The sequence below is a fragment of the Melanostigma gelatinosum genome (assembly GCF_949748355.1).
Source record: "Melanostigma gelatinosum genome assembly, chromosome: 16".
Lineage (NCBI taxonomy): Eukaryota > Metazoa > Chordata > Actinopteri > Perciformes > Zoarcidae > Melanostigma > Melanostigma gelatinosum.
This window is the reverse complement of record NC_136649.1, coordinates 14,048,829-14,070,504: the sequence shown is the minus strand read 5'-3', so window position 1 is coordinate 14,070,504 and position 21,676 is coordinate 14,048,829. Positions and strand designations below refer to the sequence as shown.

Below are 21,676 nucleotides of genomic sequence, written 5' to 3'. Positions count from 1 at the left end.
ACAAGTAAAGCCGTTACTTGAAAAGGGAATAAAAACTCATAACCTCACATTTTGTTTCCTGTGAGATTTAATGAAGGAGATTTTACACCGGCGACCGTGGAGAAGATGCCCTTCATTATAACAGTGCGTTCCCGGCGCGTCCATACTTTAATCTCATCTAGTTTAGCATGACAAAGGGCATTACTGCCAGGCAGCTCTGCTGCCCACCCACTCATGTGTGCATGCACGGGCACGCAACATGAAGGAAATACAGTGCCCTCAGGGATTCATGGTTGGATGATGCACCAGCAGTCAGGGACGGGATTACTGGACACTTATTGACACTATGCCACTTCTAGTGACATGCATTTGTCCCACCCTAGGCCAGTGCCAGGCCACTGAGGTAATGGGTTCGGTGTGCAGCCCCTTATGTAAGCAGAATGAAAGGTCAGATCTACAACACAAACCTAATCGGCTTATCTTTCTGATCAATACTAAATAATGAGGTATCGGTGCAACAACCAAAATATGTCCGAAAGCAATTATTCATTGAAAATGTACTTTGAGTGAAAGGTTTTAATGTTTGGAATGTATATAACCAGAGACACGTGCACCTGTTGCTCTTAGTGCCTCGATGATTGAAGCATTCACAGGTTGTCTATCTAACGGAAGGATCTTTTCATTACATTAGAATGAACAAAGAATGCTTGAAGGAAAATGGCCTCTGGTGGATTGCAATGGGTCATTAATTACCTCTATAAAACTCTTGTTCGAATTAAGGGGAGAGTGAAACTTTTTATGAGAACATTTTCTTTACGAGTGTCTCAAAAGAGCTTGAAGCCACTTTCTTGCGTGTGAGAAATAAAAGAGAGCTCCTCCTTAACCCAATAAATGGTTCAGGTACTGTATCAACAGACCGTTTGAAACAACTGGAAGGCTGCAAAATGAACAGAGACTTGAAGAAAAGTGAGGACGCTATTTCTGTGGCACTCCATTCTGATGAGTGTTCGCCGCCAAGAGCTGTCATTGACTTAAAACGACAGGGGTTTTGTTGTGTGTACACGCGTGTTAACAGTGACTCATTCTGCATCACGCTGCTGCTTCCAGAGACGGCTTCATCCTCAAGTTGTGTGTGTGCATGCACATACTCGAGTGTGCGTGCAGTTGTGTGTCAACGTCCTCTGTGTGTGTGCATACAGGCTGTGGAGATCTGAGACACTCCTGCTCTCTGAAACAAAACAAGTGCCCAAAAGAAGTGATGAGTAGGCCGAGTAGAGACGGGCAATTCTTAACAACAGAAGATATGAATTTAAGTGCTTTCCACATTGTCAGGCTGGGCTCAGGCCTCGCTAAGACAGACAGCGAGCAGTGATCAGACTAGACAGGAGATCCCGGCATGATGGCACCTCTTGTGTCAGGTCTTACATCCATAACCAGCGCAGTGCCGATGAGCGAGACTAAATGTTACAGTCCATGTGCTATCATTTCCTTCCTGGCATCCTCTCGTTTAGAATTAAAGGAGCTCATCTTCCTTGAGGTGTCAAGTACCCAGCGTTTGAGTCATAATTCTAATAAGTTATATATGCTGATAAATTGCAATGCAGCTACATCTAGTGCAAACATTGTCCTTTAGAATGTAAATGAAGTACATGCGTAAACATCGTTTTGTATTAACGGGATAAAGGGCATGATGGAGAGCAGCTTCACAACAGCGCGTCTCACGTTTAACCTTGCATGCTGGGACATTGGCTGGCCCCGTTTCCACAGACCACCAAGCCCCGTGCGTTGCCCCCTGATGGCGTATCTGGGCCTTCAGCTGCCCTGTCCATCTGGTCACGACAGTAAAACAGGAACAAAAACAAATTGTATGCCAGAAAGACTATCGGCAGCCATCACCGGTGGCTCAGTGTGTGAGGAAGTCGAGGCGGGGGGAGGGCGGCGATGGAGTGTGGCAGTCACAGGACAGCTAGCTATGCGTTTCCACTCCGCTAGGGGTACGGCCAACCTGTTCCCCTCGTCTATATATGGACGTAAACAGGATGCAGACAGTGGGATAGCGGGGGTGTTTCATATGTAGCCAGAATATCTTGTTGTTTGGACTAAGATCATGGAAAAGTCTCTCAGCAATAATGCATCTGAGCTGAATACGACTGCACTTGTACAGAGCATTAAATAACTTATCGGGCCATAAGCGGCTACCATTGTGCATGATTTTGTGTATATGTACTCACAGCAGGTACGAGGAGCTTCTTGACCTCCTCCACGGCTCTCTTCATCTTGATCTCGGCTCGGCCCTGTGTGTCTTCCACTGTGATCAGGACATGAAGGTCTTCGTTTAAGTGTTCCCAGTTTGGCTTCCCTCTGTTCTGCTCCTCCTGGACAAGAGAGAGAGGGAGAGAGAGAAAGAGATGGTAAGTGAATGTGAGAGTGTGGGTGTGTTTGAGCACCAGTGCCGTAACACAGCATATCAGAGGAAGCGGAGGCGAGAGGCAGGCGTACACAGAGGACAACGGGCCCTGTGAAGAGAAGCGGAATGACAGGAGTGGTCCTTTAGTCAGCTATTTAAGCTTTAACTTTGAAAGGACACCCTTCCTTAATAGATCCCTGGCTTCACAGAGACAGCGAGCCCTGCAGCAATTAATATCAGTGGAAAGATGGATGGGTGCACGGATCAGAGAGAGATAGATGGGGATGCTTTTAATCCACACCAATTTAAATGGTATGCATGGAATGATTATACGGTTTCAAAGTGTCGCAGGATTGTGTGTGTGAAGGTGCACTGACTCGTGTTTGCGTGGACAATAGTGTCCAGGTAACAGAAGCTCCCTGGGGGAGTCGTTCTCCCACCTGAAAAGGCTGCGCCAAAGCACTCAGCGGTTGCCAAATTGTAGTGCTAGCAGAACCTGAGAGGCAAAATGGGCTGTATTCAGAAATGCTTTCAATCCATTTTAAGATTTGAATCGGGAAGACTGAGGTTGGGAAATGGTGCGCAATGTTTTACATCTTTCAGGAGCACCAATGTAAAGTCAAAACCCGACTTTTGTGGAAAGGTAAAATGGGATATGTAGAGAAATATGGAGTAGGATCACGTTTTTTTTTAAACACGCTCCTCCATTTAGCGTAGATACGTTCCTCCCTCTTCAGGTTGACAGTAAATGCAGTGCGCAGACACAGAGCGCTCTAAAAAGCCTTTGAGGTTGTATCCCATATCACTGAACAACCATGAGAGTCAGCGGTTTGAAAGCAGACTACTTCCCCCTGAGGTGAGGAGCTGAGGTCACCCGAAACATGCGTGACACCACATTAAAATCGCAAGACAGGATAATGTTACCATGATAATATTTGACAGATTTGATAAAGACAAAATGAAACTAAAAATCTGAATTGTGATTTGCTTTTTCAAAAAGGAGGTCAGAGTCTCCTGCTGTTGGTGCAGGTTTGTTCAGGTTGTGTCGTTTACCTCCACCCATACAAAGCACCCCAACTAAAAATCACTGCTCATTTCTGAGAAGTGTTAGTGTGTCTAATTAACGATGCATTGTGGTGCTCTGCAGGGGGTCCACCCGACATGATTTCAATACACTCAACCAGCACCAAAGAGAGAGGGGAACACACACACACACACACACACACACACACACACGCTTTCTACTCCACAGAGACCTGTTGCCATGGCACTGCTCTTTACAACACACACGAAAGTTCAATATTCCACTCTCGTTTTCCCCTTTTCCACACAGGGGGGGAGAGCCTAGTTTCAGCAGTCAGGCCTTTATTTCACCATGGCTGTTTGCTTATGGCCTATTAGGGGACATGGGGACAAGAAGGTGACTCAGCATTTTCTAGAGGGGACTCAGACTGACAGGCCACAACGGGCTTCCTCTGAAAGCACATTGTAGATACATAAATGTACCATATTGAGATATTTTTGCCAAGTTGGTCATTGTTCAAAGTCAAAGAATAACTTTATGATGTTAGTTGTAATGAATAAATATATTTTAAAATCAAGTACATTTCTCTGGCATTTATAGTTTTCTACTGTGCCGAAACGTACTGAACCGTGGCTCCACTGTATCATACCGAACCAAACCGTGAATTTTGTGAACCGTTACACCCCTACTGCGTGTGCATGTAAAGTGTGCACGCCAATGCACTGGCCGATTCGGATTTAGTTAGGATTGTGGGCAAAGAGATCTGGAAAAACACACAAACACACGCACGCACACCCACACACTAGCATGACTGCCTGTCAACAAGGTCACTGTGTGCCCTCTGAGAGAAAGTGACAGCATGACAAACAGGGGGGAGGGGGAAGAACAGAGAGGGGAGGGGGGAGAACAGAGAACTAAAGGGAATGCTGGGAAGGCCTTTGAAGAGAATGTCCATGCTGGCGCACATCAAATGCCACGGCTATCGCCACATACTGGAGGGTAATCGGTTTTGGTAAAAATATGTGGCACGAATAAATAGCACGTACGCTGCATCTAGAGAGAACATCTAAGAATAGGATCAGAGCCGCTTATGCTGCCCGACTTCCATCGCTTGGACAGCACCTGTTTGCCTGCTGGCTTTCACACACACACACTTCAGTTTGAGCCCAATAAACCTCATGGCCACAATTCTCAACATGGATGACACCACATGCAAAAAGGTGACAAATACAGACGGCTGCCTTTTACAGGTTGTACTAAAAAAAGAGTGGCAGTTCATTCTGGTTGTTCACGTGTTACTTTACTGATACTGTTGGTTCCATCATTTCGCCTGTCCCGGCAGTATTGCACTTTAACAATCTCAGATGTTGGGAGTGTTTCAGCTGTCCTGCTCTGAAGAGTCCCCTCTCCTTTGATCCTAAAGGACATTCCCAGTCGGTGTCAATGTAACTGAGGCTAAATGCCAGCACAGCAAACAGGTGCAGCAGGGGCACAGGAGGACAAGAGAGGGCGCTGTAGACCAATGGTAATGACAAAGGAATATAAAATATAATAAATTAAATGATAAATAAAATTCTTTCTTCTTGACATTTAAAGTATTCACGAGTAAGATTGCTGACTTTGGGCTACGTTGGGTTAGATCTCTTTTTATAAAATATATCACAAAGGGGAAAGTCTAAATCTAAAGTACAAAGGGGACCGGTGGAGATCTGCAGAGGGCGATCTGGAACAGGCCACCTAAATGTTCGGCCATTGCCCTGTGTGAAAAAGGAATGTTCTAGGGGCCAATAAACCGGGTGCTATTTGCCATCTATGTGGCCTTGACCACTGCATCAAAAGTAACAACTGGGACTTTCTTTTTTTTATTTTCACAATAATATAATAGCTTTCAGTTGCGCTGGGTCAAGTAATCAGAACCCAGGAGATAAGAAAGAAAACAACAAAGTCAGCTTAAACTTTAAACAAAACCAGTGGGCGGGCTGCAGTGCCAACAGGCCAATCAAGTTCAACGTATCGATCGGCAATGTCACATTGTAGTCTGGCAGGGGATGAAGATCCAAAACCTGAGGCCTATTCTGTTCTGCCAGTGACCGTGCTGATGCCACAATATGTGATGTGTGCCAGGACAATCAGCAAAAAAACTAAAACAAAAAAACCAAGAGGAATTCCATCTGTTATTTTGTTTTTGCAAAAGGGAGGGAAATCCCCGATACTACGAGTGCATTGGTCGATATAACATACCTGTAATTTAATTGCTGTTGTTCTTGATGTTGTTTGGTATTCAGCGTGAATACCAGGGGGACTCAAGCTGCCACATTATATAAAGGTTTGATTGGAATAAGGCTCCGGGAGGAGTCCTTTTTTCCTTCCAACTGTTTAGACAATAATCATCAAAAAGGACGTAACGTGCAAGCTCCACCCCTTTGGGCAGTAACTAAAGACTTTACAGGGGTCTCCCGGCCCGCGGACCGAATCCGGCCCGCCACGTCATTTTATGTGGCCCACGAATCCGCCAGCAAAAAAAAAACAAGTAAAAAAAATAAAATCATTTTTTATTTTTTTAAGTTAGACTAATAATAATAAAAATATCCCCATAGTCGAAATTCTGAGATAGAAAGTCAAAAAGATGAGATTGAAAGTCAAAAAAATTAGATTGACAGTCAAAATGATGAAATAGAAATTCAAATTATGAGATACTTAAACAGTTAGAAGCAGCTCTTTGGCTGTTACTGTACATTTAACATGGAAATGTATTGTGAGTACATTGAAGACTACTTTAAACTGTGAATGCAGACAGTTATTTAACAATGTGTTACGAGTAGTTACATTTACAACCGGCCCTTTGTGGGCGACCATGATGCTGATGTGGCCGGAGTGAAAATGAGTTTGAGAGCCCTGCTTTACAAGATTTAACAACAAAGAGAAAGAGACTGGAAGAGCATCGAGTGTAGTGGTGTCATAAACAAAAGAAGTACTTCCCATGGCAATAGTGTCTGATCTATCCTGTCTCAACAAATGTGTCAAAAAGTCTCAATCCAGAGACATTACAGGGATGTAGCTGCACTTATGGATTCCCTCTCACAGGCACCTTATTATTAGGGTAACAGAGAGAAGAGTACAGTCTGGGGACGGCTTGTTATCCTGTAGTCGTCCCTCCTGTCACCCGTTATATGACTCCCGTCCACACAGATGCACGGGTGAGTTCAGCGACTTCATACTGGGATCACGACTGTTATATCACTACCTAAATGATTAAAGAAATGTATATTTCGGCTGGGGTCTCTCGCCATATTCTAAACCAAATATGCACATATTAGTCTAATGTAGAATACAGACTAAAGACAGTTTGTTGGCATCTAAACACCAAAGTTCCTATGCTTGTGCTCCAGTGACTGAGGCTCATGATGATGGTGGTGACAAACATTAAATTTAGTTAATCTTTGTTAAAATGGTGGCCTGCTCAAATTAAACAAGCAGCTACAGTAATACCAGACACTATGTCCTATTATAGTATAAACAGAAAATAGTTAAAAGCATTATATTCTTTAAGTAGCGCATTTTTCTCTTTACTTGCTTCTTGCCTCCTTATTGTCTACTCGATGTGCTTTTTTCTCTCTCGCCATTGTTCTTTATTTGACTCTCCCTCTCTCTCCCTCCGCTCGCCTCTCTCCCACCGCATAGCTCCAGTGAGCCGACTCCCCGCCAGGCAGTGCGGCCCAGGAGGGAGCAACCAGCTGAATTATTGAGAGCATAAAAACGCTGCCGCTAATGGATCCTGAATAAACACAGTGGCTAAGCTGCTCCCGCGGCTTCCTCTGCTGCCACAGGGCATCAGGCTGGAAACACGGCGGTGGAGGCTGCAGCGATCGGGGGCTGCGACAGCCTGGCCATCCAAAAGCTTTTGGGGTACGGGGAGCGAACCCGATAGAGATTCTTGAGATTTATTGACATCGGAGACAACAAAGGATGTAAAAAAAAAAACTGGCCGACCATTGGATGCTTTGTTTTTGTTCAGCTTAACCCGTCGTTGCTGTAAATATCTAAACCAGACACCACAGTAGTCTGAGGTATGGGACAGAAAGGCAGCGAGGAAGGAAAATGTTATTTTAATGGACGGCAGTTAAGAATATAAAGCCTTGTGTAGAAAGCTGACACAATCATTTATTTTATTGATGTACTAAAACCCAGTCTGCCACCTTAAAAAAAAATCCCATTTACTTCATACCTTGAAAAAACAAGCAGCCAGGACTATTTATGAAACAATTTATTAAATATTGAGTTATTCCCTGCACTCATAATCTAACCACAGATTAAATACATGACCCTGCTCAGCGGTATTTCTGCATTAATGTTTAACTGCACGGGGCCTTTATTAGCGTAGTAATTGCGCAGGGCCTTTGACATGTCCTGCCCAAACAAACTGGCACACGTCATTAAGTTTCCAAATGGTAAAAGATGATTATGGTATTCATAAAGTGAGCCAAGACCAACTCCTGAGAGAATCTGTACATGCTTGAGCACGTACAGATTCTCCATCTGACTATTTCTGGATCTAACTCAAAAGAAAGAACCACATCAGGAGTATCTTCAGTTCTCTGTGATAACGAACACACTCCGAGGGAAATGATGAGATAAAAAATTAAAAAACGAATGGAGAGAAAAAAAAGGGACGAAAACGCTGGCCCTGCAGCAAACTGGAGCTTCCAAGATTATGACTCAGCCAAAAATCTGTGTACTACATCTGTGTATGACTCCTGTTTCTGTGTATGCACTGCGGACTGTGTGTGCGAGTGTGTGTGTAGAGAAGGTGATTCCCATATGAAGAAGGATGAAATACACTTCTTCTGACTTATGGAAATGCACTGTAATGTAGCACCACTGCCTGGCAAATCAGAGCAACTAGGGGGAGAAAGAGAGCGACTTAAGAACAGAGATGCAACTTCAAAAAGGTGTCAAAAAAACAAACAATAGCAGCCATTATAACGCAACTGAAACCCATGGGCAAAGCAGACAGACGCTTGGAATAGCAGATGTTTTCGTAACCGTCAATTTGTCCTCACAGTAACTTCAAAGTACATCTGATCGAGCACACGTTGGAATCCAGTGAGGATATGCGTGCAAGTCGGTGTTTGCTGTAGAGTCAACTTTGTAGGCTTAAAATACTACTGCAAGGACGGCCTGATAGTGGGGCAACAGGGGACAACAAAGCAGAGTGTGACCGACTTTCATCAGCGTTGTTTTGCGACATAGTCAGTCTCAGGTTTTTTAAATGCTGTTTAAAGGCCAAAATACTTTGCGATTATTGTGCAAATGCAGATAAAATAACTTTTGCCTCAGTTCACCCCTTGGGTCTAAGGATATGTACACACACAACATTAACCTTTTGAGTCCAACCTCAGCTCAGCCGGTCCAGAAATAGAGGCCGTCCCTGGCCCTACTGCCATCTGTACTTTCCACTGCAACTCGTTTTGCAAACAGCCGTATCAGATGTCAGAGCGCAGCCACATGAACTGAGCATGTGTCCGTCTCAAGTCTCTGCGGCCCCAGTAAGTTTTACATTATTGTTTCATATCTCAACATGGAAGGTGAAGCTTTAGTGTGTTTTTCATTGGTAAAATCATTTTTTTTATTACTTGTGCGAGTGGAATCTACAGAGTAAGATTAATATGGAGGAATAAAAAGCATTAAACACACTGGGCGCTCTGCCACACTGATGATGAGCTTACCTTCTTCTTGTCTCTCATGGAGCTCTTGCCTCGCACCATGATTTTGCATCCCGTCTCTGCCTCCAGCTGCTTGGCTGTGAGGCCACGAGGGCCCAGGATTCTCCCCACGAAGTTATACTGCAGATACAGAGAGAGAGGAACAAAGCAGTGAATATGGAGCAGGATTTAACAGGACGCTAGTATCAATAGCAAGGGCTGAATACAAATGGTGCTCTCCATTTTGCATTCCATTTTGCATTTGCTCAACACGGTACAGTATTATGTGCACACACACACACACACACACACACACACACACACAAAGTCAAACACAAAGATTCCTCTTTCCAGAGCTTCCAGCTCCTAATTCTTTTACGGGCTACCTAATAGATTCAATTTGAGTGGTTTTGTTTCGTTTCTCGGCCTGACTTTATTTCCAACCACAGGCTATACTGGAGTTGGCTTGTGCCACTAAATGTGAAAATACACTTGAATAGAACATTTTAACGACTGGGAATTAGTTTGGGTGGGAAAGGGGGTAGGAAAGCAAGTGGAAAATGGAGTCGGAAGGGTGATGAGGGGGAGGCGAGTTCTGAGGTGAGGTAGTGCGCTTGACACAATTTTCTTATCAAGGCCCCCTTTCACTGGTGAGTGGCTTTGGAGCTTTGCACCAAAAGGAAGCGTATTTACCGTCGTAATCCTGTCCACTTGAAACTGGCTTCCAACGGGATAAAGGGAAAATGTGTTGAAATAATCCAACACAATTTTCAGCCAAAATAAAAACAGGAGAGGAGGGGGGGGGGGGGGGGGAGCACAGTGTCACATAGGGAAGTAAACAACCCCCCCCCCCACCCCACCAAACACTTCTTTTCTTCGAAACAGTGTGCACAGCGTCTGGTGGAGAGCACGATGGGTTAAGATCGTCAGACACTGTTAAAATTTATACTTAAGCATATTTCCAAAACTGAATTATTCAAATGCTCACTGAAATAGCTTTACCTCAACAACAAGAGGCAACAACTGTTCGTCTCTTGAAGTGTTCAAATGAACTGTGACACAGCTGCTTTGCATTCTTAAAACACAGTCACATGTGCTTATGCACACCACCGCATCGACGGCTCTACACAAATCCAAAAGGCCATCAGAGAAGTCACATTTAATTACAGAGGGGTTGCAAATTCAACGCGATGTTGGTGTATTTCCCCTAAACTACGCAAATAAACACTTGTGCAGACAGTCCAAAAAACTCCAGGCTGTTGTTTTTCCTGTCCCCGTCACTGGGCTGGCCTGCATTCGTAGCCAGTCTCGTGCAGGAAAGACACACCCTGTGGCTGGAGAGATGCTGGAGTCTCCCCGTAGCATGCGGCTACACAGGCTTATGAGTGCGTGTGTGTCTGTCACAAGGCAACTGTCTGGTTGGTTACCGTACTTTTCGGACTATAAGCCGCTACTTTTTACCCCACGCTTTGAGGAGTCTGCTTATAGTCCGGTGCGCTTTATATACGGATTTTTCCGTCGCTTTTCTCCACCACAACAACAACCGCAACTTCCGGTTCCGGTCTAACACAACATTTAGAGCTCCCGACACAGAACAGTTGCTACCAGCAACCCCTCTGCTACCAGCTGTTACTGACAGGGTCGCTACAATATGGATGAAGTACCTTTGACCTACCTCTCACTAGGACTGTTAACAAAAAAGGTTGAACGGCAAGATGCTTTTAACAGTACATGTCCGATTCGCTAGCTTCTAAGCAAATTTTAACATTACGGCCAATGGGGAAATGCTAACCGCGATTAGCATTAGCGAATATATAATATATCTTTGTACATCTTTTCATGCAGACATACTTGCATTCCAGACTAAGGTCTCCCACGGCTACCAAACGAAAAGCAATGAGGCAATAACTGTTGTTGCTCATAGCTCTGAATAGCTGTTGTGCTAGCAGCAACTGGCCAAGCCAGTTAGCCGTAAATGCTATTCAGAGCTATGAGCAACGTCGACATGCTGCATGAGAAGATCAGCTTTTTCACAATTGTGGCAAATCTTCCAGATATGATCTTAGTTCATGTATAATTGTGTTTACAATGGCTGGTATGATGATAGTCTGCTTTATCTCAGCCATTCGTTGTTATTCAGCCATTCAGCCATGAAAGTACCGGTACATGATGCGGTGTGTTCAAGGACCCAAATGCAGACTCCGGACAGCAGAGTTATATTGCAAACCAAGATGAGCTACGAGCAACAAGTTATTGCCTCGTTGCGTTTAGATTCTAATGAGAAGACATGCTGCTTCGTTTTACTTCTTCAGTTTGGTAGCCTTGAGAGACCTTCGTCTGTAAGTATGTCTGCATGAAAAGATGTACGAATATATATTATATTCACTATATTCGCTAATGCTAATCACGGTTAGCATTTCTCCATTGGCCGTAATGTTAAAATTAGAAGCTAGCGACATGTTATGATGTTCATAGAAGAAGACAACTTTAGTACTGTTAAAAGCATCTTGCTGTTCAACGGGGACACCTGCGGCTTATAGACCAGTGCGGCTTGTCTATGTTCACATTCTTTTTTCTTTTAAAAATCAGCTGGTGCGGCCTATATACCGGTGCACTCTATATTCCGGAAACTCGAATCAAGGAAACTGGTACGGGGGCTATTTGTGAGTGTGTGCGCCTACTGTGGGATGTAGGGGCACCTGTCCTCTGAGGTCAAGCCCCCCCCCCCCCACACCCCCACACACACGCACGAGAGCACTGTCTGTCTGCATCACAGCACCCATTGCAGACAAGGGTGAACCCCGAGCTGTGGGCATTATGGTGGTGCTCCTACACAACACACACACAGCCTCTAACTTATTAAACAAAAGCTGCAGTGGCGATGTCCTGGTGTAGTTATACAGCCTACCCCGCCAGCAACTGTTGTACCGTATTTGAAAAATGGTCATTTGGCACATTTGTTGACATTCATATGTAGGCTTCTGTGCAGGTACGACATGTGACAGTTCCCACCATCAGTCCGAATACCACCAGATCTACCCACTATAAATATATAAAATACATACAGAATTGCAGATTTAGTCAAATAGACAAGAGTAAGGGAAGAAGTAGATCGGATTAAAAATATGAGGTGCCTGCTTGTTAGAATAAGCCAAAATGACACAGAAAGACCCTTCAACATGTTTTATTCTCTGCCCTTCTCTCGCTTTGTTGCTAATACCAGCCTCTCTCTGACAGCGGAATGCATTTCTCTGTGGACACAAATATGCTGATGACAATTGCACTTGACAGTGAGCAGGGGGGCCTGATGGAGGAAAGCTGAGCGAAATAAAGAGAGAAAAGGTTAGCGAGACGATGCCACAAATGTCTTGTTTTTTTCCCAGTACTGGGGGCGCTGCTGTGAGCCAACACTGTCACGACACTCATAGCTCTCCCACTCTAGACGTAGAGCTGAACTTTATCTGAGAGGTCGCTCAGGGATAAAGGATTAGGGAAGGCGTGCCTGTGGCTCAGGTTTTATGGCCACATGGATGTGTATTAATGACAGAGGCATGTGCATGACCTCACCAAACACATGTGGGAGGGTCAAGCAGTTACCACAACGTCTACTCACAAACTGAATTCTAACGCAAACACACATCAAATCCAGTGACTGTTTGTGCTTCAAGCATCTCACCACAATCTGGCACTGTAACAAGAAACATCTTAATGAAAGTGACGCCAAAATGATCTCAGTGATGGAATAAAGCTCAATGTTTTAAATGTACTTGACGGCCCTCTCTGTTCCCCGTCTTCCTGCTCTGAGGGTTTGACATTATTCTCAAGGATGTTGATATGCCGTTAGAAAAGGTGACCTCCATTTAAAGCCACTGGAATGTGGAGACAATGGAGAGCCGAGAGGGTGAGTTATCAGGAGGGTGCAGGGCCACCGAGGCAGCCAGGAGCTCCGCTCAGTACAGCTAGAGGAGTAGAATGGATACAGTGTCCTCTCTGCCAAACACACTATCAGCTCCTCACCTCCTCTTGCTAAACTCTATCCAGCCCCCTACGCTCTTACTGAAAAAAAAAAGGAACATTTTTCTCTCCTCTATTTCTGCTGTTACATCAACTCCACTGGCTTCCAGGAGTGAGGTCTTTAAAACCACCTTGTCTTGTTTTTGTTATGGTTATAGTTACAATCAATGGTTATGTCCCCCACCCCACTGCTGCCTGATTCCCCACCAATATTTAGACAGAGAGCATCAAGTATGTCAACCAGCTCCGTTTAATCCGGCGCTACTGTCTCACAGCACTCATCTGGTGAACAGAACACACGCTAAAACTTTGTGTTTTACCGACTAGGAAACTTTCAGCAGGCTCGTTTTCTCTTTGCTGCACTCTTATTTACTTTTCTCATTTAAAGAATTAGGAGTTTAGAGACACTGGGATCTTTGGTGGACAAACTATTTTCCTCACTCCTCTGTGTCAGTCCCCCCCCCAAACAAATTCACAAATACAGAGAATCACAGTACATACAAACATAGTTTTGTGTGCAAACACAGATGTACACACACACTTCGCACACACACACAAACCCCCTCCAGGACGAGGGCTTACACTGACATTAAAGGGCCTTTGTTTAGCACCAGTTATCGCTACTCCACAGGCGGGTTTTGTTGTAAGCATATCTACGTCTATGCCACTGTGTGCGTGTGTGTGTGTGTGTGAAAGCACAATGTATGGAGTGAACTCTTTCCAACACCATCAACACCTGGAGCCGATTGTCGCATGGGTTCGTGTGTGCGTGCATTGTAGTTTGTTTTTCGTGAACAACTGAGAAACAACAACAGTTTCTCCAACAATGCTCGGGAAAGCAGAACAATTGTTGACGGCGTTTGTTTGTGGTGGTGGTGAGACAGGAAATGAGCTCATGCTGAGGGCTCCGACTGTGTGCGCGCAGAGCTTATCGAAGAGTAGGGCCGGGCCAGGAGAAGAATACCAATCACTTATTAGCCGGCCTCGCTGGGCTTATGGAAATGAGGAACAGTTCATTCAGTGCGATGTCTCAAAGCAAGCTGGAATCTGTGTTTGTACCAGGCACGGCCATCTTCCCCCTGTTCCTCCTCACTCCATTCTAACCCTCCCATCATGTTACAAGCATCATTGTGAAACAGCTCATACCAAAGTGATGGCTCACCATTTATCACAGCAAAACTCCCCTTTTCCTCATACCTAAGATACTTTCCATGTCATTTCACTTCAAGTTACAGTCTTCGGAGGGCTCGCCGACAGCACCGAGTTGAACACTGCTCCTTTCACACCTCTTTGCTGTGTCCATTCATAGCGTCTGGAAACTGAGCAGGCTTCCTTTTTGTCTTGGAACACAGGATATTGCCTTTCCTCTTCCGTGTACAGGCCGTCCTCCTATGTGCATGGGTCTCCCAGAGCACACATCGATGTTTCTCTACGTCTACACGCGACCCCCTTAGCCACCAGCCGGCTGCCTGCCTTTCATCACTCATTCATCTTTGGGTGGAAATGTTGCATCGTTCATATAATCCATCTTACTTACCTTTGCTTTGTGGCCTGATCCCCACTATACTACCCTGCATACACACACACAGACAGAGCAGCTCCACATACCTTCTCCACACAGTGCACGGACTGGAGGAAAGGGAAGGGGCACACAAGTGCCTAACCTACAGCAGTTAGCATGCTCTACCTACAGGAGGGACGGAGGAGGTGAGGCCGGGGCGATGAAGGAGTCAAAATTAGACTTAGATTCCAACGGTGACAGTTTCGCCTCAAAGCCCTGTAGACTTCAAAGCGCTCTATTCAGCACTTAGCGCCTAATCCATGGCTCCTTTGATAATTCCGTTTGGGTTTATTTTGGGGTTGGAGGCAGGGTGAAAAATACAGAGGAGGGAAGACGGAGAAGATGGAAAGCGTAAAGATTGATGTCGGCTGGAGGTTTGGAAGCACGGAGCAAAGTTTGTAAACTTTTGGGATAAACCAGCTGCAGAGAGAAGATAAATGACGAGGGAGACACTTAATAAAATTCAGTCTCTCTCTCGGTGTTTGGTTGAGTGTTTGGTAACCACAAGTCAATCGAAGACAGAGCATGCTACCTTATCTGCAACAATCTCACCCACAGGAGGGAGGAAAACCAAATCTACTTTAGATGATTCACGCCTGGCCAATATTCAATCTTTCTAATGGAGAATTGCATTAGTTCATGGGAAGCACTGAAGTCGCACTTGCTTCAACCGATCAGTCATAAGCTAAGCGTCATCCTCTTTGGCTCATACACCAGCCAATCGGATTCATACAGGTAAACAAGAAGGCCTTTCCAACCAGACAGTCGTCTCTATTATTCAGCTGCATTTGCATCTTCATTTTACAGCTCAACTTCCATATCTGTCTTCATCACAACTCTTAAACAGCCGAGGGGAGATCTTCGCCAGGAGAATCAATAGTGATGTATATACTTTATGAGATACTCTCAAATCTCAAAAGTCCTGTATCAGTGGGATCTTGTCTGTGCACACAGACGCTGAATGTGCCAACACTCCGTCCCTGGTGCAGCCTTTGCTTTCTGTGCGCTAAACACGCTTCCTTTGTCCTGCTTCCTTTGTCCTTCCATCCTCCGTCTAAGGACTGCAGAGACCAACCGGCCAAATGAGCGCTAAACGCAGCTTACTTAAAGGTGTGTAATATGCGAGCAATCACTGCCATTACAGCGGTTATACACAACAGTTTACCCTGTTGCCCTTCATCACGTTAACCGACTACAACAAATACCCATCTCTGTTTAAATTATCACTGTAATTGCCCTCCTCGTCAAATATCTAACTAGAAGACCATCCGTTCATCAAATTATCATCATCGCACATGGCTGGGTAGCAAGAGATACATAAAAAAGAAATCCTCCACTCTGCAGCTCCAGCGGTGAGGTGAGGCGAGGTGTGGGGCGGTACATTTCCAGGACTCTGGTAATGACTTAAGGGGGTCAGCAGGATATCAGGAGCTGGCATGATAAGTGATGACACCCTCATGGGAACAAGCTTAATGACTTTCCCCGCGCAGGGAACTGGCTGGTTTGGTCCGGGCAATTTTACTGCAGTGAAACAGAAAGGTCCAGGACATCCTGCCAGCTGAAATCATCACAGCCTCGGGTTTTCCCCCGGTTTTTCACAAATCTCTGTGCATTGTGGTCGAAGTGAAGCATCACCGAGCAATGAAGCTCTGCGCCGTCACTGCATCCTGTGCTTAGCGCTACCCAAGGTGGGTTTAAAGAAAATACCAACAAGCCAGAACGGTTTTTAATGTTAGTTATGATATCAGTTCGAGCTTACCTATTCATATAATGGCATCCTATAATCCCACTCTATCTCATTCCCTGTTTTAATGTCCCGTTGTGCCTTTGTTCTATTCTGTAAAGCATGTTCTACTTAGAGAAAGCACCGCTTCAAGTTCTTAATGTAGGAGAAAAGGCAAAGTTGATGATAACATTTGTTCTGGCTTTAATAAACTGATTAACAAGACGAAAAAGAAAAAATTATAGACTTGCATGGAGCATCAAACAAATCTACTGCTTAGGATTTTTAGTTTAGAGGTGACGGCAGAGTGGACGAGGGGCAATGTTGGGTGGGAGGGGGTTTAAAGGGATTCCATTACAGACTCAAACAACCTAAAGTACCATGACAATCCCCTAAACACCAGAGCTCTATTGCTCAGCCATATAAGTGATCACTCTCCTCTGTCAGGCCTTTTTAAGCTGGCGAGAGGTCAGACCGTCCTGTTTAGCAGTTGCTCGAGACCCTACATCTAAATGAGGGGTCCCATTTCACAGAGTCAGCACAGCAGAGACGGTGTCTGTGGGTGCATGTGTGTACTTTCCCTCCTAAGCATCTCTTACTTACCGAGTGACCTGCCCACAACCCACCCGAGTATTTAACAGTTGGCAAATACAAACACACAAGGGAGGAAATGGGATGTGCCTGTCTCTATCGGATGCCTGAAGGTCAACAGAAACGACATGCAGAGGTGTCAGTCAGCTGCCTGTCAATGTGTGCGTGTGCGTGAGCTTGTGCTTGGGAAAGACGCAAAGCCACAGATAGCATTTAATTGAAGGTTGAAGTTATCAGATAGCCTGCGACTCAGCTGTCAGTCAAGATGCTTCACAGCGCTCTGCACCACTGACGGCATCAGGAAACGGCTGACTTTGAAGAACGGGGAGGGACAGACACGCAGGCAGACAGACTGACAGAGACACACACACACACAAACACATTTACAGCCAATTGTGGGGCACTCAGGCAAGTACACACAGGCCAGATGAGGGACACACTTAAGAGGAATTAGAGTAGCTGGCAAGGCTAGTTATTTTGGTAGAAGTGACACGCTGCACTGCATCCTGGCACCAGGAAAAAAATGTAATTATCTACTGGTGAAACCAGAGCAGGGGACGCGTAGGTGAGACAGAGAAAAGCCCCATCGAGCGAGTGTGACCTCGCCGTAAGGATACAGCGGGTAAAGGTAAGTGGGAGTTGCGTTTTTTTAAATGAAAGTGGAAGCTGAGAGGCAAGTGGATGGCGGGTGTCCCAAAATGACGAGGAAAGTGTGGAAAAGATGGAAAAGAAACGGTTTGAATGGTGACAAATCTTCTGTTGTAGGTGAGATGTTGCCAAGAAAACAAAACCGAGGCTTGGACCATCATTCCCTGCTTTCTTGGAAGAACGTAGAGTTGCGTCACCGACACACACACACACACATGCATAAGCCTTCTCGATGCGGGGTATCTGGCAAATCAGGCGGAAATGAGAGGGGGGGGGGGGGGGGGCTATTATTAGCCCCCCCCCCCCCGGTCTAATAATCATTACAGTTTCCTATCCCTTTAGCAGTGGGCAGATGGGGATAGGAAGTCAGTTTTCTTCTCTTCCTTGTCACACCGATCCTACATCCTCTCCTTTCACCGTCGCTATCCTCCTTTAAAACACTAACTGGATATAGAGACGCTGCGTCTCGGGCTGTGCTTGTTTTTGCTTCTCAAACTACGGAGCTCAGCTCTTTGTGGAAGTCCGTTGAACACACAGTAACACTTCATTCCCCCCCCCCTCTCTGTGACGACTGGCCAGGTGAGAAGACAGCCGGAGAGACTCCACCAAGGCAAGGCTGCGGGACCTGATGGCATCAGCCCCAGGGTCCTGAAGACCTGCGCCATCCAGCTGTCTAATGTCCTTCAACCTGAGCCTGAAGCAGGAGGAAGTCCCGGTGCTGTGGAAGACGTCGTGCCTGGTTCCTGTACCGAAGAAGACGACACCATCTGGCCTCAATGACTATCGACCAGTTGCCCTCACATCCCATGTGATGAAGGTGCTGGAGAGGCTGGTCTTGGCCCGCCTCCGGCCGCAGGTGAAATCCTCACTGGACCCTCTGCAATTTGCATACCAGCCTCATGTGGGGGTGGACCTGCTGCAACGAGCTCAGTCGCACCTGGATAGATCCGGTGGCTCTGCGAGAATCACTTTTTGATTTCTCCAGTGCATTCAACACCATCCAACCAGTGCTGCTGAGTGAGAAGCTGCGAGTGGTGGGGGTGAACGCGTCCACCGTCTCCTGGATCACTGACTACCTCACGGGCCAACTGGGCCGTGTGCTGTCTGATACGGTGGTCAGTGATATTGGAGCCCCACAGGGAACTGTTCTGTCTCCCTTCCTGTTCACCTTGTACACCACTGACTTCCAGTACAACTCTGTGTCATGCCATCTGCAGAAGTTCTCTGATGACTCTGCAGCGGTCGGGTGTATAAGGGACGGACGGGAGGAGGAGTACTGGGCAGTAGTGGAGGACTTTGTGGAGTGGGCCGGTAGAAATCACCTGCGTCTGAACGTGACCAAGACCAGAGAGATGGTGGTCGACTTCAGGAGGAAGACGACGGCTCCACAACCGCTGAGAGTTCTGGGAGAGGATGTGGACATGGCGGAGGAGTACAAGTACCTGGGTGTCTCCATCGACAGCAGACTGAACTGGAAGACCAACATCAACGCTGTGTACAAGAAGGGGATGAGTCGACTCTTTTTCTTGAGGAAACTTCGATCCTTCAATGTGTGCAGCAAGATGCTGGCGATGTTCTATCAGTCTGTTGTGGCCAGTGCACTGTACTTCGCCGTCGTCTGCTGGGGGAGCAGCATTGGCTGCAAACAAGACTATCTGGAAGAGGTGGTGGAGAGGAGGACACTGAAGAAACTATTATCCATATTGGATAACCCGGACCACCCTCTCCATCACCTCCTGCAGGGACAGCGGAGCACTTTCTCCAACAGACGGATCCAGCTCCGCTGTCACAAGGACAGATTCAGAAAAACATTCCTGCCCACTGCCATTAGACTTTATAATAAAACACCTCGGGCCAGATCGTCATCCTTCACATGACTACAACGCTACACGGCTGTTGCTTGTTGTTGGTGATCCTGGCTCGACTGTCCAGGTTGTTTAGTTTACTAGTTGCTAATTTTATTTAATTAATACCACTATATTCATGGTATATACTGTGCATTTCTATTTCAGCTTATTTTTTATTAATCTATTCCTTCAATTCAATATCTGCTCTGGTATTTTATTGTACTGTAGCTATTGTGCATTCCATATGTTATATTTTACTCTGTAAATTGCTGCTGCTACAAACGAATTTCCCCCTGGGGATGAATAACGTTTACATCTATCTATCTATCTATCTGCCTTTGTCTGCTGTTCAAATATTGAAATTCTAAATTTTATTTTGTCTCTGTCGACCCCAATTGCTCGAAATTCCAAAAGGCAGTGAAAACAGAAAGGAGGTAAAAGGTACGCCTGCACTACACATCACCAGTTACACTGATATAATTGGACTTGGAATAAGGTCAATATAGCTCTAAAATTAACATGATGTGCATTTCATTGTGTACGTAATAACAGTTTCTTCAGATTAATCTTGTCCCAAACGGGAGATGTAAGAAAAATAATTAAATTTAGACCTGCTGCTGATTTCCCCAGGTTCCAATCATCACACCCATACATAACAAATCTGTTTTCCTCTTTTTGCAGCAGACTTAACGACCACACTTGGGTGGAAGGGGTGTGCATGCGTGTGCGAAGCCTAATAAGTAGCTTTACCGGCAGCTCGTAAACACAGTACAGAGTTGCAGCTCTGCACAGAGGGAACACAGGGGTCACCCGAGGATGCCACGCTTTTAATAGCGTGTGTGTGTGTAAGTGAGAGAGTCTCATTCCACGAGTGTCCTCACAGCCACAGGTGGCGCCCACTGCTCCCCAAAGATCTCCCTCACTCTCCTTTAAAATGTATACGGCCATTCACAGGCTTAACGCACAACCCGAACACAAGCAAATGGAATGTATGTAATCGTAGAAGCACAAAGGTATGCTTGCGCCGGTAAACTAAGTCTTGCTATGAAATACAATACCAATATTTTGTAGAAATATCAAAGACAATGGAAATCATTGCAATTAGCACAGAAAAGCAGCACCAAGTGCAAATGTAGGATTCTCACCGCTAATTAGAGGACAGCCCAAGGAGCTGAAGCCCTGGCACTGGAGATGAAAGGTGACAGACTGTGTGCTGTGGTCGGTTAGTTTAGCTTAAGTTCAGAGGCCGGGTCTGGTCTGGTCTGGGGGAACAGCTGGAGCTAAGCTGATCCCAAGCCAGTCCCTGGTGCCCTTTATCAATTCTGTCAGGGGGAAAATGCAATCCACGCCTGGCTGAGCCTCGCCCTGCTCTACAGTGTCTCTTATCCTTCGTCACCTCCCTCCATTCACTTCCTCGCTGCAAGCTGCTGGGATTACGAAGAGAAGCGTTGCTCCCTCAAGACGCAACACGACCGTTCACGCAGGCGTCAAAGATTACCATGAGGACAGAAAGGTGACTGACTGGTCAAAACCCTGCAAACGCACGACATGGCTCTACATACAGGAGACAAAAATACATCAATCATTCCTCGGACAAAGCTTTGCTGACTCGCCTCTGTTGCCACCATCCTCCTCATCATCTCTACAGCCAGCATGACAGCTCCATCGTGTGCTTTTCTTTCCCAGCTTTGTGTGTGCGTCTTTCCTTTCCAGAACAACAAACTGTCTACGCCACAACTCTAACCAACGCGAGTGGTAAGCCTAAAATATTCCCATCTCCTCCCAACTGAATATATGGAATTGCACTTTACTTTTCATGACACCCCTCCTCTCATCCCATCTCGCTCTCAGCACTAATCTAAAAGTGAGTCGGCCCATAAACACGCCAGCATGAGACCGGGACCTATTTAGACTGCCACCTGATATCGCTTTAACAGGAGTCCATTAACAACTTAGTTGTTGTAAGAAACAGTTTCATAAACTAACAAAACAGTCAAGATAGTCACGAGTTGTGCGTTTACAGACTATAAATGAAAAAATGGAGCAAAAAGGAGGAGTTGCACTTGGGAGTAAGAAAGAACGTTCAACAGAAAGAATGCACGGCCAACGGTGAGAGGACCAGCTTACAGTGCATGTGTCCACAGATATAGGAATTTAAGGCAAACGCACCAATAATACTG

General features: G+C 45.7%; 1 protein-coding gene across 5 annotated transcripts in view; it reads right to left on the bottom strand.

The window, feature by feature from the left end:
* The window catches only part of qkia (QKI, KH domain containing, RNA binding a), a 74,666-nt gene that overhangs the window by 29,853 nt on the left and 23,137 nt on the right, over positions 1-21,676 (bottom strand). For all 5 annotated transcript variants that reach the window (XM_079286629.1, XM_079286631.1, XM_079286628.1 and 2 more), the window contains exons 3-4: positions 9,137-9,253; positions 2,211-2,354 (exon numbers count right to left, since the gene is read on the bottom strand). In XM_079286629.1, the coding sequence (XP_079142755.1) occupies positions 2,211-2,354; positions 9,137-9,253 (261 nt within the window). The remainder of the gene's footprint in view (positions 1-2,210; positions 2,355-9,136; positions 9,254-21,676) is intronic.